Source organism: Montipora capricornis, chromosome 3, assembly GCF_036669925.1.
Source record: "Montipora capricornis isolate CH-2021 chromosome 3, ASM3666992v2, whole genome shotgun sequence".
NCBI classification, from domain to species: Eukaryota; Metazoa; Cnidaria; class Anthozoa; order Scleractinia; family Acroporidae; genus Montipora; species Montipora capricornis.
The window spans coordinates 22,805,463-22,822,962 of record NC_090885.1 but is presented as its reverse complement, the minus strand read 5'-3'; the positions used below and the strand labels follow the sequence as shown (position 1 = coordinate 22,822,962).

At 37.4% G+C, this 17,500-nt stretch overlaps 1 protein-coding gene across 1 annotated transcript; it reads left to right on the top strand.

The window, feature by feature from the left end:
- Positions 1 to 7,006: 7,006 nt before the first annotated feature.
- LOC138042575 (uncharacterized) lies at positions 7,007 to 16,272 on the top strand. The gene is made up of 10 exons (XM_068888516.1): positions 7,007 to 7,035; positions 7,682 to 7,747; positions 9,264 to 10,042; positions 10,402 to 10,438; positions 11,044 to 11,145; positions 11,344 to 11,456; positions 13,076 to 13,097; positions 13,471 to 13,554; positions 13,726 to 14,029; positions 14,713 to 16,272. Exons 1-10 carry the CDS (start codon positions 7,018 to 7,020, stop codon positions 14,718 to 14,720), a joined length of 1,533 nt encoding a protein of 510 aa, XP_068744617.1. The 5' UTR covers positions 7,007 to 7,017; the 3' UTR covers positions 14,721 to 16,272.
- Positions 16,273 to 17,500: the final 1,228 nt, after the last annotated feature.

The window sequence follows — 17,500 nt, the reverse complement described above, 5'->3', positions numbered from 1 at the left end:
GTACTTGCAGAGTTTTCGGTCTCTGATCAGATCTCATGTAATGAAACCTGCCAGACAAAATTTCTCCTCGTTTCAGTTATCCTCTTCAGAAATTACGACGCGTTCTCACTTCAACTGAGACAATGAAATTATTTTTCAGTTTTCATCTGTCTTCTCATGGTTCCCTAAGCGTATCCGTGCGTGACATGGTAGTGCGATTAAGGGCGCGATCCATTTGGGCAAATCATGATTCCGAAATTTTCGGTCTAGAATCAAATGGAACAGTCTTTTCCGGAAAGTTCAATTCAAAAACTTTGGTCAAACTCTAAAAGTTGACCCTTTTTTCCGAAATGTCGGAATTACCGGGAATTTTCTGTTCCATTTGACTGCTGGAAATTCGGAAATTCGAACCTGAATTTTTGTCCAAATGATTCCGCCCAAGGATTTGTATGGGAGAAATCGTTGCTCTTTTCTATGTAAAATTTTGATTTGCGAGTAAGATTTGCTTACCTAAAATCCTTTGTCGGTCTTTGTCCATCCTGGGTGACTTTTAGGTCGATTTGAGACGATTCCTTAGAGTTTCAGTTAAAAGCTTCACGACTTTTCCTCTATGTAAGTTGGAGTCAACGATTTCTCCCGTACAAATCATCATAATTGCGCTCTTATGTCACGGGCATAGTTTCAACTGAGCTTGGAAAACCTGTGGTCTTCTAGACTGCTCGCAGTCACTTCTGAGGGTTGTATTTCCATGTCCAAGTACACTAAATGAAAAAACTCCCCTTAAAATTCCTTATGCAATAAAATACTCAACATCATCTGCCAACACTATCCTCAGCTGTATCCTTGTGGTGAATATCATCATACAAGTCATACTTTGAAGCTCCCTGCTTTAATGCTAGAGATTACAGTATGTAATAACTTGGCCACTACACACGGGCATTCTGATGGGCCAATTTTCGAAAATACCATAATACTCTTGGTTTGTCCCCCCACATTTTGCATAGGCATTGTTTCCTGTTTCTCTTGGGACTTACAATGGTCCCGAGATAAAACGAAAACTCTTGCTTATGCAACATCTGAGGGGACAAACAAAGAGTATAATTATGGTATTTTCCAAAGTGGCTTACTACTCGGAGTATTTTTTTGTGTGCAACATTGTAAGACAAGAAAGGCCGACCAACGCAAATATGGCGATGTGGGATCGCTTGAACCAGGAGGAAATGCAGCAGTTACTTGGAGAGATTCAAGATGTTGCAGATAATGTCCATCAAATGAACGTCAGAATAGAAAATACTGTGAAAAAGCTCCGAACTGCTGCTGATTTTCTTGACAAGGTTTGGCAGGATTGTAAGATAGCTTCTGCTATTGGGACTGGTGCCAACATCACTGACGGCGTTCTAACCATAGCAGGAGGTGTAGCGACAATTATGACCGCTGTTCTTGCTACGCCATTGTTGAGTGTAAAGTTCACTCACCCACTATTTTCTGCGTTTTCTTGAGTGATTTGATAGGTTTTTGGGACACTTCGATTTCCCTTCCAGATCCGACGCGTCTTCACATACAATGGCCGTTTTTATGCTAGAGACTTTAAAGTCGTCAAGACGCATTTAACGTCTGAGACGTTAAAGCCGTCAGGTATAAAAACGGGACGCATAAAAGTAGACAACCTAACAGAAAATAAACTTTTTCTGAAAAAGACTGGGTTCTATTCTCGGAAGACACTGGAGACGAGGAAACTCAGCGCCAAATAAACTTGAAGCGCGCGAGTATACGAACAAAATAAACATGGCGGAATTACAACTTCTTAAGTCCATTACTTGTCTGTCTGGATCCCTACTCAACCGGTTAAAAAAAAGGTCTACAAACAAGTTTTGAAATTAGAGTATTGAAATTGAAAGTATATCTATGATCTGAACAAATCACGATAGACATTTCTTTCTGTCTACACTTTTACCATCCTAAAACTTGCACCGCTTTAAACCATGTTGCATAAAGCAGTTTACCGTTATTTCTCATTATTTATTTATTAACTTGTTAATTAATTTTGGTTTTTCGTGCACGGTTTCTTTTGTTTTTGCAAGTACATAAATGAGAACTGACAAAGGCACTTCATACGCTAGGGTCAGTAAGGGAAAAACGCGTTCCAGGTTCCGGATTCCATCTTTTACATAAACCTTCATGCTGCTCACTATTTCCGATAACGTTTTGTGTGATAACCGATCATGAAAACCACGCTGCTGGACGACAAACGGTACGTTTCATCGTCTAGCCGCCGGGGCTATAAGCTGGGTTAACATTAAATCCCATCCTTAGCTTTACAAGAAGACATCTTTTCTGCGTCGATAGACTTGATCGCTAGAGGGAACAACCGCGCGCCGGTGGCTGAGTTTGTTATGCAGCAGATCATGAGTTCGACTCCGGCCGGTCCCGCAACAGTCAGGGTCTTAAAATAATTGAGGAGAAAGTGCTGCCTTTGTAATAACATCCACAAATGGTTAGACTTTCAAGTCTTCGCGAATAAGGACTATAAATCGCAGGTCCCGTCTCACAACCTTCAATGTTCATAAACTCTGTGGGATGTTAAAGATAGCCCACTAGTCGAAAAGAGTACGGTGCTGTGGTCTGGTCTTTTCATCAGCCATGTGGTCGGCTTGGCATAATCTTCTGAAGGGACTACTGATCGATGAGACCACATAACAGCAAAACAGGCAGTGATCAAATCGAAGGAGTCCAAGTGCTGAAACTGGTAAACTGGTAAACAAGAATACTGCCGTGCATGAAATTTGTTTTGATCAGTTTAAAACCATTTCGCAAATATACACATTCACGAAAACGGTGTTTCATGGTCTTCTCAGTGACTTTATTTATCAGATTTAAGTGCCAAAAATGCCAAAAATCGTATCTCAGTATTAACTCAATTTTAACTCAAACTCAACTCAAACTCAACTCAACTCGTAACTCGATCAATAGTCTATCTCGGTATTTCTTCCCGTGAAACAAACTTTCGCATATCAAGACCTGTATTTCTCCTTTGGAATCTAAGTCTTTATTATCATTTACGATCAAAGATAACTGTACGGCCTTTTAAACTACATCACAGTTATTTTGTAAAGAGGTGATATGATCATAGTCTCCACTGATGATATCAAATCTTGTATAATTAAAACAGAACTATATAGACAAGATGACAAAGAACTCGATAGCTAGTATGGCTAGTTGAACAAAGGATATGAAGACCATTACAAAGAAACAAACTGTTTCACAGTAAAAAACAAAAGAACGCAACAGATAAAAAAACTTATCTTCGTAGCAATGGTGCACTGAACGGGAGGCTATTTATTCGCTGTGGACCACTATGGAGTCTATGATGTTTGTCGAGTTTTTTTTTTTCTTTGTTGCTGTCATGATATCGATGTCTCGATGATGTTGGACTGCGTGGTTTGCGTTGATTGCCCATTCAAAAAACCGCAATGTGCTTTCTATTGTGCATTTTGCTGCACCGGAAAAAAAAATGAAATCTAACAGAATTTATTACGGGTCCAAGTAAAACGCAGAGAAAAACATCACGGGAAAACGTTTTTACTCCGTCCTCAACGTGTCACGTTTTTTTAATACTTATTAGTAGGAATTTGACCAATCAGGATGCTTCAATTTCGTATAAACTCTTGTTCTTAGGACATCGTAGCTTGATTAAAAATCAGTTTTTAAAAATTGTAACGGTCACTTTTGAAAATGTGTGTTGACTAGCATACGAAACGTCACGTTTTATAAAAATGCGTTGGAATACAATGTTTATCACCGCTGTTTGTGTTATTTTCTTAATCATGCTTCAATTTGTTTGGGAAATCCCCTTTCATGGGGTGAAACAACCTCGTTCCCAGGGTCCTCTCTCTTCCTTCCTCGAGAAAGTACCCTGGGTGCGGCTGGTCACGTGTCTACTAGATTTTGCAGATTCGAGAAAAATGATTGAAGGGAGGGGCAGTACAGTTAAAGTTTTTCTCCACGTGAACTACTACTGGGCCAACTACTGGGCCGACTACTGGGCCCAGTAGGGAGTGGAGTTGTAACATCTCTTGGCGCGGGAAAAACCTTGTCTTTCGATAAATGTCGTCTATTATTGTTTTTCGGAGATGTCGTCTATTACATGTAATTCCAAACAAACTCCAAAAAAGAATTGTAAATCGTCCGTGTCAGTGGATATCAGTTCGTGTCGGCTGTGTTGAGCGGTTGGGGACAGATTGTGGTCGAAAAACCTTTTCGTAAAGAGAAATCGTGCTCTCCTTGTTGCCGCGGAAGATATCTGTGGTCATAGTTTGAAAGAAGACGACAACTTATTACCTCACTTGATATGCAGGGCATGCGAAAGACGGACAAAAAATTTTGTCGCCTTCAAGACCCTTATTACAGAAAGTCAGAAGTCGTCTGAGAGAGTCAAGCGTTGCACTGAAATATCTCCATCAGTGACTCGCACCTTGACGAAGCGCGCGAAAGAGTCCGAGAAAGGAAGTTGTCGTAGACTTCTTTACGACGAACATAGCTCAGCTCAGCTCAGCAGCAAAACGCAATGGAAAAGGAGGTGAACCTTCAGGATGCTGGGGAGGACCTATTAGATATCTCTACAATCGGCAATGTTCAATATGATGAAGGCCAGTTTCAGGTAAATCGCGCATTTCTTTCGAAATTTTGTTGTTTACTTACCACTGTACGTTGGACAAATTCCATTTATAGTCTGAAAACCAGTAAGACGGAAACATCACGCAATGTAAATATAAGACCAAATAACCACTCCATCGCATAGCATTCGTTTAAGGAGGTTAAAGATAGCACATGGTTGATAGAAAGCTGGCTACAATCCTTCTACGAACAGAGCCATCGGCAAATTTGGTTCTGTTTTGTTTAGTTGTTCCTTTTTAAAAAAATCCAAACTCTGCCGTTTACTTTAGATTGCTTAGTAGGTGAGATGGTTTTCAATGCATTAAAGAAATTGGTTATATCCTTTTCCACCAATTTGTAAATCTGAGTTTTTATGTCGATAGCCACTAAGTACGAATAGCAGTACTAAATATATGGTAGATGTGTACCTATAACTCAATAACACTTTGCCAATTGAAAATAATGCATAAAAAGGTCTGAATTAGAAAAAGGCTACAGTAGTTATACCTGATGATTTACAAATTAATTTTTTTGGTTGTCTTGAACATTCTTTATTCATACCGCTGTTGTTTTCTCTTCACATATTCGCTAACGGCTGCTACAGAAGGAAAACATACCTTTCAGTAATATACAGGAAAAGTTGGAAATACTGGCCAAAGATCCACCTGGCCTCAAAGTCATGACAGATATTGTTTGCAGAACTGTCAATGAAGAGATAAGCAATATGTGTAGAAGATCTGAAAACTCTGTCCTCAGGAACAAGGAATAATTATGAAGGCTTATCAGATCTTTCCTGGAAAGAAATCTATGTTGAAATAGAAAGCAAATGTCCAGCCACAATGCAGTTCCTTATAACCCATGCTAATGGAAAGGATGCTGATGAAAAAAAAAATGCCACCAGTTTGTCTGATGTACTCTATTTCAATGTTCCTCAGAGTGCCAGAATTGTCAAGGTTGCAAAGATTAAATACAATTCTTCTTAGTGATGGTGGTACAAGCAAAATTGTAAGTCCCAATTGTGTATGTTTTCTGTTATGAACTAACTAGACTTTGTCCTTCATCATCAACTTTGTCAGAAAGGACTGTTGTACCTTAATATCATAGGGGTGTGTGCCCACACACCCCTCTTTTTTACAGCAGTCAGTCAGATTAGTTACAAATTATTTCTTTCTGCTTTTCCACACACAACAAAAAAACAAACCTCTCACTATTTTCAGGCTATGAAGAGATTTCAAAGGTATGGCGTTTGCCTAGATCCAACCAAGAAATATACTGTCCTGGATAGTATTGGAAATCACTTCTTGGACCATGCCATTGAATTGACTAAAAAGGGAAAGAAATTCACCATTGTTTTAGACAGCATTGACAGGGAAATAAAGGCTCATGACATGCGCGAAGAGCACCAAAATGTGTCTGAACATGCAGTGGCAAGTTCTTTGGTTTTTGACCGAGTTCCCTCAGACCATATTCCTGATAATGGTCCAAAAAAGGACATCAAGACGACTGATCTCGAGTTTTTTTTACTATCTGATGATGAGTTAAGTCAAATTGTGTGGTTCCAGAAAATATCCATACCCCCCCCACGGAAGGGATTTGCCGTATAACCCCCCCTCCCCTCTGGATTTTCCAAAATGGGCCCCAAAAGTTACCCCCCCCTCCCCTCCGGAATTTCCAAAATTTTCGTACACCCCCTGGAAATATTGCTATCTCTTATTGAAGGGAACAGATAAGTAGTTTTTTTGTCACTAGGATGCCAAATTTTGTGAGTTTCATTTATTTTCTGCTGAATTCTACGGTGGCTTGTAAGGGCCATCAATAGTTCAGAAAAAAAATTTCATAATGACACTTAGTAACTGTCAATTGACACTTATAACTGACAATTGACACTTCTAACTGTCAACAATAGTAACTGGCAATTCACACTTATAACTAGCAATTGACACTTATAACTAGCAATTGACACTTATAAGTAGCAATTGACACTTATAACTAGCAATTGACACTTATAAGTAGCAATTGACACTTATAACTGTCAATTGACACTTATAAGTAGCAATTGACACTTATAACTAGCAATTGACACTTATAACTGGCAATTGACACTTATAACTGGCAATTGACACTTATAACTGGCAATTGACACTTATAAGTAGCAATTGACACTTATAAGTAGAAATTGACACTTATAAGTAGCAATTGACACTTATAACTGGCAATTGACACTTATAACTGGCAATTGACACTTATAAGTAGCAATTGACACTTATAAGTAGCAATTGACACTTATAACTGGCAATTGACACTTATAACTGGCAATTGACACTTGGACCACTGCGCAGTATTTTTGCGCGTCATGCGCATCACGTGCTTCACTTTACTCTCAACATGGCGAACACCGAGGAGGTGAGTGGCGGTTTCCAGTATATAAACTTGTTCTCCAATCGTGTATACGTTATTTTTTAGGTATAATTGATTAAGACTCTATGTAAAGATCTGTACGTCTTAGAATCTTGCCCAAATATGGTTAGGAAAACGGCTCAATGAGTTTTAAATCAGTTGGCAACTGAATGATCCTGCGATCGTCTAGTGTATGAAAAGAAGGTATCATTGTTGCTCGTTCTCAACTCGCTCTATTTACAACTGGTCATTTGTGAAACTATGCGGACACTGTGGTCACTAGTTGTAGCGACTACATGAACTGATGGATCGTGTCGATTTTCTGTCTCTATGACGTGTTATAAAAGATTCTCTGAGACCATTCATTACTGGAACCACGTACGTAACGACCTACGTAACGACCCCACAAAAATAAAGGGTATTTATGTTTGTAGAACTACTGTAAACTTACTTCAATTATCGTATTTTTGTCGTGGGTGTGGATGGCGAATCTTGGCTATTCAATTCCACCTGAAAATTCACATGGCGATGCTTCCAAACCGAGTTAATTCCAAGTAATGCTGAGATATTCAGGATTCTTCTCGTGCCATTCAATCGAAAATCCGATAAAATACCAGGCAAAAGTGAAACCATTTCTTTGATACAATTTCAGGTTTGTCATTTTTTAAGAGAGAGGGGTGTTGAAGAGAGTATTCTTCTTCAACTTAAAAGTGAAAAGGTGAGTAATTTGCAATCGAGTGTTGTTAATCCGCGCTTATTCTTTTAAGGACAGTGCCTACTAATTCAAAGGTATTTTTGCCCCTGTTAATGATCCTGCAGGTAATTTAAATATTGACAAGTGTTATAGACCTTATTCATAAATGGCGGTCACATAATTGTTTTGTCCAAGTGCAAATTAGCCTACCAAGCCTCATTTTAGAGCAAGAATTCCTTTCAATTCACTATAATTATGGTATTGAGGCTTGGTAGGCTAATTTGCACTTGGACAAAAGAATCATAAATTGACCTCCATTTATGAATAAGATCTATTGAAATCCAAAAAGAAAATTGGGGCAAACCACGCAATTATTCAAAGATAAGTGATGAATAATATTTTTAAACAGCTTTAAAATGCAAAGCAATGTATAGCATTTTTTCTCAAATTGAAGCTTATTTATCTCTATTGGGTACCAATAGTACTTACTAAGATCTACTTTCTCTGCATAATTTTAAACCAGGCAAAAATATGCCTGTATTAGTAAGCATCATCGATAGGAAATCCAAGTATCTCGAGATGCATAGAACGTATGTGCAATAGCAATAGTATGTACTGTCCTTAACACACATTGATAATTTAATAAGTGCTTTCTTTGCCTTGCAATTGTGTCTGTACCTGTTTAACTCTTGGCGACCCCTTGTCACTGTCATTGTTACATGATACATCGTAAGTGATTTTAAGATACTTATGGGAACCATACAAACCGATGCTATCTGGAGAAGGATAGAAGGAATTCAATTCATGTTTGGCCAAATGGTAGTGGCCAGGTTATATTGGTTATCAGATGAATATGTTGGTGATAAATGTTTTGTTTCATCAATGTAACTAATGATATTTTTCCTTCACCAGTGGTACATATCCAGTTGTATAAATGCCAACTACTAGGTCATTATGATGTTTTGATTTGTTAAAATTTAAATTTAATTCACTGTATTTAATTCTTAAATTTTAATATAATTGTAGTTAAAATCTCGTAAATAGTAATTTTATAATGTAGATCTATATCTATTTTAGGATCGAAGGCATGTAAACAATTTTCTTTTTCATCCATAATTATTTCTATATTTTTCATTTATCTTTTTATTTAGTTTTTAACTCGATCTTAATATGGTGCACATTGTTTTAGGAGTATCCCTACATAGTTCAGTATTAAAGTATGTCTAAAGGCAAATATATTTTATCATATGATTCATACTCATTCAGGGCCTTTGAAAGGCAGTTCCAATAAGTGACCGGATTTTAATGAAATGCAATAAGAGCACTAAATTGTTTATTTTCATAGCTTTCAAACCTTTATATAACAATAATAATTATTATGACGTACATGTATATATGAGAAATATTCTAAAACTTTTTTTTTACTACTTCACCTATTTTAAAACTGCATACATGAAACACTCAGGCTACAATCTAGAAAAATTGATAAAAACACACAAGCCATGTGTCTCAAAAGACTGTCTATTTGCCTTCTCCTTAGATGGATAAAAGAGCAATTTTATTGGCATCTGATGATTTTTTGAAAGACATGGGAATTGTGGCAAAAGGAGATATTTTAGCACTGCAGGCCTTTGCTGAGTCTCATCAGTCAGTGGAAGAAACAAGGGAAAAAAGGAAAATGTTACTTGTTGAAAAACTGTTGGGCAGAAAAAAGAGAAGTGGCACCGACTCCAGCACAACCGGAAAAAAGTCCAAAGTGACTAGTGAGGCATTGCCAGCAACTAAGGTCAAGATGAGAAAAGTAAGGCTGGCATGGCAGCATTTTAACCCAGAAACCAAACGTTATGTTATGGTTCGTGAATCAACAGGTGGTGGTCATCGTGAAATGGCTTTATCTTGTGACATCGGCTACTCTGAAATGATCAGTACTCTCACTGACCTCTTTTTTCCAAATGGGGAAAGTTCTCGAGGACAAGCTACAGAAATGGAATTCCATTTGGGCAACTTTAAATGTGAAGCTATTGAGGAAAGTTTCACATTAAACAATTACATTGCCACCAACAAATTAACAAGACCCAGAATTTATCTAATGTCAAAGCAGAGGGATCAAGCAGAAGTCAGTTGTGTCCCAAAGGTAGATGACGATTGGTTTCTTGAAAAGTCTGTTTTCAGTTCATCTTCAGGGCACAGTGGCCATGTGTTTAGGCCTGCTTTCAGTTCAACTCCCCAGCAAGATGATTCAGGGGATGAAATAGTATTCAAAGGATATGGCTTAGCATGTGACAGTTGGGATCTGGATGATACTGTGGTTGACATTAGGTAATTATACAGGTTTTTTTTTTATTTTCATAACTTCCTTTGTGCAGTTTAGTAATAGATCCTTTTCACTCACGGATCTTATTAGTCTAAGAACAACAGTACTGCTAATGCCTTGTTCATCCTGAACAGTTCTTAGTGTTAAAGGAACCTTATTATTGGCCAGTGCAAATAGACTTTTCAAATATAGATCTTTTTAACCTCCACTCAAAGAATGAAATGCAAAGTCCAATCATTGATTGTGTGTTATACTGTAGGAATTATTACAGTCTGTATCATAATTCAGCAGATGATGATGGTGTTGATGATTATTATGTTAGCTGTGAACATCTTTTACTTAACTAGGAAATGGCTTTTTTTAGGAACTTCCCTTCTTCTGAGCAAAAGAAGTTGTTACAGGTGAGGTGTCATGTTATTTTTTAAATTGGAGCATGTAATTAATTTTATGTGCAGTTGATGATTTCCCCAACTAGGGTGTATGTTGTGTCAACTCTGTTTGCAGTTTTTACCATCAGTCCACTGAGGTTAAGAATTTTGGACGACTGTTTTCTTATATTTGGCTTGTCTAGTGAACTGTGGTTTGAGGAAAGATATACATGTAAGGGCAGCAATGCCCTACAATGTATCTGAGAACTTAGCATACAAAATGTAACCAAAGATGTTTGTATTTAAGGTACAGTACATGAAGAAAATTTCAAAGGCAGTAGAAGATCTTATGTTTTTCTGCTAATGGCCCATTGCATTTACTGTAAAGTATATTGTAATGCATTACATGTATTCATACTGAAATACAGTTACATGTACATGTAGATATACAAAAATTATTGAGTTGCCTGTTACGTGCATAAATAAACCCACATATTTTTTCCTGTTTGCACACTTTTTAATTACTCCCATTATACCTTGGTGTTATAATTTGTGAAGCCACCCCGTACCCTTTCAGTTTTGGTAGTGTAGTTGAGTACAGAACAATCCTCATCCAACCTGACATTTGTCTCCATCAGTGTGCAATATGCTTAATGGATGTGACATTGGATGATGAGTCAGCACACCCTGTAGGATGTCATTGCACTTACCACGCATCTTGTTTGGGGGAATGGCTGAAGGTATTTTCAAATAATTTTTAATGAAATGGACTGAATATTCCACATACTCTTTTTTTCTTGTTGTATTAAATGGAGATCTCAGTGTGACACTGCATAATTTATATTTTCAATTGCATTAAAAGCAGTTACAACTGTAGTTTATACCAAAATTGAATACACTACAAATGAACTTAACCACAATCATTTTGTACTTTTCAGACAGCTGGTAATGGTTTTATCAAATGCCCAGTATGTCACTTGCAATTTAAGCAGATTCAAACTGTTCCATTGGTGGGTAAGTCACCTGGATATTCCCAACAGTGTGCAACCCGGTAAGTGCCATTTAAGTGAGCCATTTTACACCTCAAATTTTTGTTTTTGTATCACAAACTACATGTATGTGTTTGTGTGTGCTACAGTACATGTACACGCACATGTAACTGAACCTGGCATTTGCATATTATTTATAATGATTTAAAATGTTCAAATTTTGTCAGTTTCTCCATTTCTCAGTTTAATTATTGACCAGTGTACTGCACACAGGGTTCTCAATAGAAGGCGGCACCCAGCGATTGATCGACGCTTAGTTTACATTATGTTTGTTTTTCTCTTTGTTTTTCTCTTGTCGTACTTTGTATAATATGGTCAAAAACAAAGAAAACCAACTAAGTTGCTGGTGCTTCTATATGTGACAACTGCCATGTTTTCAATGACGTAAACATCCAGGTATGCGACATTCACTTGAGCCCAGCCCTTCACAGTGAAATAATTCAGTTCCAGGCCTACACAGTCTGTTTCAATTTTTTTTTTTCCAATACGATTTTTCAAACAAGCTGAAGCTGTATGAAAAATAATGGTAAATAATTTTCAATTTGATGCCCAAAAGGCTGGAAACTCAATATTTCAAAAGTTTCCGGGGGAACAGCCCCCGCACAAATTTCAAATTTTTATGGCTCAGCAGCCTACTTAACGTTCGGCACACGCTTACTTCAAATCAGATTGAGAACTTTGCTGCACATGTATCCAATAATAATTTTATGGTGCTAATGAATTGCAATGTGCAATCTTACAATCAGTGGTTACAGTCTCAAATAAGTAAATGAAAAAGTAAATAATTAAATTAATAAAATAAATGAATAAATGTTGTTACAATTACTTTTAGTGAATTTTTTTTTTAATTCCTGAGAGTTATTGTATTATTTTCTCAGTGCATGACAGTATCCACCGGGTAAATCGCTATCCATTGGATAAACACTAGCATAACCAATTGAGTTATCCAGTTGACAGTGCTATCCACCCTTCGATCAACTGGGGCCAGGTCAAGAACTATTGTCATATTCCTCAATTAAAATAGTGTTTTTAGATGAAAATCCAAACGTTCTGAAAATACCAAAGCAGAATTGTGAACAGGTACATTGTACGTGATGCATGAACATGGGAAAAGGATGACTTTACAGTTCATACCTTTTACAGTAAAATCTTTGACTACTGGAAAGATTCTGGGTTATCCTACAGAGTAATTTTTGTTGTAAAAGCCAAAGCTACCCATTTATAATTTTTTTTGTGTTACACTAATGCATAGGAAAAACCTTACATGAATATTGAGTCAAAATATAACTGTAATAATGATTGGGTCATATACTAATTTCACAAAGCCAGGATTTGCAGTATAAATTGTATTGTTTTCAATTGCCAAAGTACATATTTAATTGCATTAGGAATTTGATTAAAGAATTCATAATTTTCATGTTGTCTTCTTTTCAACCCTTGAGACATTTACAATGCTCCCATGCAAAGGATACACTATTCGTTTGTGAAGTACAGTGGCTTCTGTTATTTCTGATCAGTTCCACCTGCTGTGGTTGTTTTGTCCTTTTTCCAGTTATTATCTTTGTAATAAATATAATTTGTCATTATAAGTTTTTATCAATTTTTATTCGTTTATTTTTAGGGTATCTAAGGAAGCCAATATGGTGAGTGAAGCCTCCTGACTTGTTATTATCATATTTAATAGTTTTAATATTATTATTAATATTATTATTATCATTATCATTATCATCATCATTATTATTATTATTATTATTATTGTTGTTGTTATTACGATCGAATAAATTGTTATTATATAAGTACAGAACAGCACATTAATTTTGCATAAGCCTTTTAAAATTTGATTTGAAAAGTTAATGCTGTTTTGTCCACGTCGAAGCCAAAAAAGCAGAGGAACTCTATAGGCTGAATAGACACTTTCACTAAGGTTTGTTACCATTTCTTGGTATGTACCTTGCACACTGCAATTAAATTAATATTTTAATTAATGATTTGATCATTTCAATGCATAACTTGCAGAAAAATCGTAGGAAGGGAGGTTCTTCTGTTAGCAGAGGTCGTCGCTTTCGCCAGGAGTACCTTGCAACAATGATAGGAGAAGAGGTACTGGTGCTTATTATCAAAAGTAGGATCGAGGAAGAGGCATGGCATTCCAAAACCTGCCTTAATGTTGGTCGTTCACATACTCATTTGTATTGATATGCAGGAAATATATGTCCACCAACACGTTCAAAGCCAAATAACAAACATTACTGCTATTTTTATTTTACCCAGAGTCTAGCACCTACAGGAGGTAACTCACCCTTCAGCAGATCGAGCGATGAAAGTATCTTGAACCATTACCAGCCAGCAGATGAAAAATTAATGACCAGGGATCAACTGATGCAGGTGGAAACGATCAGGACACAGTACATGACAGTGGAAGTATGCAAACACCAGCTGGTACAAGTAGTGGAAGTGATGAGGGATCTGAGTTTGGAAGTGGAAGTGGTCCCGATTTTGGTGATGATAATGGCAAAGATCCACCTCCACCTGATTTCGGTCGGACAGATTCTGTGGTTACAAATGCGACGGAGAGGTAAAAACCTGTATTTCTTTTAAGTTTTTCTGTTTGAGACATAACATGCAAGCAAAATTTGTCCAATGCAGTTGCGATAATTAACCCCCCCCGCCCTCCCACTTATTATAAGTCCCTAGCACACATCCCCTCAACTTCATCACTTTTTTAGCCTGCAATCATACAAAATTCCTTTTACCAAATTGATCAACCACCGCCTGGTTATCTCAAACCAGTTAAGTTGTTGACATTAACATTTTAATTTTATGCGTTTAAAGCACATTTTTGATCATATGATTACGAATTTCATTATTGTTAATAAAATTATTATTATTATTATTATTATTATTATTATTATTATTATTATCATCATCAGTAGTAGTATTAGTAGTTACTGTAGTAGTAGTAGTGGTAGGGGTAGTGGTAGTGGTGGTGGTATTTGTGGTGGTGGTAACCAGCAACAGCAGTAGTAGTAGTAGCAGTATTATTGTAGGTGTGGGTTCAATCCTCTTGTCACCCAAAACTGACCGGCTGAGAAGAAAGTGCTATTACATCCGCAAATGGTTAAAGTTTTTAATGTTCTTGGATAAGGGCGACAACCGTAGGCCACGTTTAAAAACTGTTTGAATTCTGCTCAGGGAAGGAAACAGAGGAAATTACATTGTTAATAATTAAACGGTGTTTAATGCTTTTTCTTTCATTAGGACATTGAGGATACGACGGGAACAAGTCTTACAAGACATGATACAAGCATTTACCTGCGATGAAATCATGAACTGCAGCATAAAGGTTGTCATGGTTGACGCACGCGGGAATGATGAGATGGGAGAAGACGAAAAAGGAATCTATCGTGACGCCCTTGCATGTTTCTGGCAGCAGTTCTACCTTACTTGTACGATGGGTGAAAGAGAAAGGGTGCCCACCTTAAGGCACGATTTTCAATGTGATGAATGGACATCTATAGGGCGTATCATAGCAAAAGGAAAGTTGGACCTGGGATACTTCCCCATCATGTTAAGCCCAGCATTTATTATCAGTGTCCTGTTCGGGGAGAAGGAAGTTTGCGAGGAAACTTTGCTTAATTCGTTCTACCGTTACCTTCCCCCGGATGATGAAGTACTAGTGCGTGAAGCGTTTAAAGCTAGCGAAGATGAAGGTGCTTTTGATGATGAAGATCTCGTTGATTTACTTGACCGTTACGCCTGCCGAAAGCGTCCCACCAAGGAAAATGTGAGAGACCTAATTTTAGAACTTGCTCACAAAGAGCTCATCCAGAGACCACAATACATTGCAGATTGTTGGCATGTATTTCTGGAAAAGAACTGTCAAAAAACTGATTGGTCAACAGCTGCAAAAGTGTACGAACAGTACGAGTCATTGGAGCCTACTACCAAAAAGGTGGTTGGTATGGTGGAGGCGATGCCCTGCAGCAATAGTCAACGCTCAGCACTGGATTACCTCAAGAAATTCATCAGAGGCATGGATGTCACGCAACTTAAATCGTTCCTGATGTTTGTTACCGGTGCCGATGTCCTTTGTGTTCCCACTATTCATGTCCAGTTTACTGAACTGGACGGATTTGCGAGACGACCAATCGCGCATACGTGTGGATGCGTTTTAGAATTGCCTTCTACATATGATGAATACACGGAATTTCGCGCCGAATTCTCGAACGTGTTAGCAAAAGAGAAGTGGCAAAACGATATTATGTAGGTTATCTTCCAGATAACAGTATTTGTTTGTATGAAGATTTATTGTTCTCATTAGATGTCACAAAATCCGTGACTTTTGAGTTAAGCATTGTTTGTGCTTTTGCAAACGTACATATATATTTTGTATTTATGCTTCAATTATCAAGTGTCGTTAGCATTTTAGTTACAACGTAACATTTTGGTTAAAGTTGTTAAATATTTACAATGAAAGTGAAAGTGTTAATTAATTAATTAATTGATTAATGAGCATATCACTGGGCATTTAACTGCAAGCAATTACTTGTGATTGCATTGAAAGGACAGCCGGATTCCTCACAATGGTAAACAGTCTGCTTTGTCGTGAAACCATACTTCACTCTGCAGGACTATGTTCACTTGGCTCTTGCCATTTTTTGTATTCACTCCTACGGAGAACTAACCTGATCGCAAGTTAACGAAAAAGCGTTTCCCTTGTTGCCAAGTTGTCTTGTTACGCTTGAGTAATTTTGCGGTATAGATAATAACGTTGTATGTTGGGTTTGTATTAAACGTATGCCCCATTTTCTGATGTTCTAATACATGTTGTGTTCTTTTTACCAATGACACAAGTTAATTTTTCTTTCACAAAGACCCGGCCCCTTGTTATCTATGATTATTAATTCCGAATTGTAGGGGCTTAACGATTTGTTATAGTTTGTAGGCTTAGATCAAAGTGAGTGACGCAATATTTTCGAATCTCTGAACAACAAAACAATCGTACTGAAGAGGTCTTTTGATGGCTTTTTGTTTTGGACGATCATCTCAATTTGAAACCTCTTTTTCTCACGTTGGCCGTTTCATTTTAAGAGGGGAGAATCTTAACCACCAAAGTGTTGCTATGGAACCCTGCAAATTGTCATTTCTCGAGTGCCTTTCACTCTACAGTTATACTATTTTGCCTAGTGTGTTCTATTTAACATTTTTTTTTTGTCTCGTGTTTGACTCACAACCGTATTTGGTAAATCACGAGTTAACTGTGTTTTTCACATATTTTTAACGCAACAGTAAGAGAAATAGGCTCGATTTCCAGTCGTTTTGGGACTAGGATTAACATCCTCCTCCCATCGAACGCAATTGTATTTTGTATTTAGCCAATTGTATTTTGTACTTGGCAGGCAGGCGACTTTCTGATTGGTGGAAAATACAATTGGCTGGACCAGTGATCCAGCTGTGGTGTGCGCGGAGGAACCAGGGGGTACAAAACGGCTGGTCAATCGAGCCTACATGAAAAAATTCTAACACGAAATTTGTAGCATGGACTTTTAAAAAAATTATGACGTCATATGGCCCTCCTTTGATACACTTTTCAAAATATCAGTTCCATGTTTTTTTCGAACTAGAAATTCGAAAGCACAGTGTACGAAAATTGATGGGACGGTTTAACATCCGGTGAAAAAAAAGCCCTATATCAATCATGAGGCAAAGATTGTTATCTTCACTGGGGGTTTGAGTCAATCGACGATCAGAGTAGCCTTGTGGGGCCGGATTCCATTTATAGTATTCTGGGTACTCGTATTCTTATTGAAACACAAATACTGACCAATGTTATACCATCCTACATGATCTCGACACGTGGTGGATTTTTTCCTGAAGTTCCCTATGTTTCCCTTTACACATTGTAATGTCACCTGCAACTAATAAAACGAAGAGGTTCGATTTTCCAAGCCTCCTACTAACAGGGAAGACGTTGAAGGAGGCTCTCATTTCTTTGTAACTATTGCTAAACCCATTCGCTCGATAATCTTAATCGCTAATATTGCTG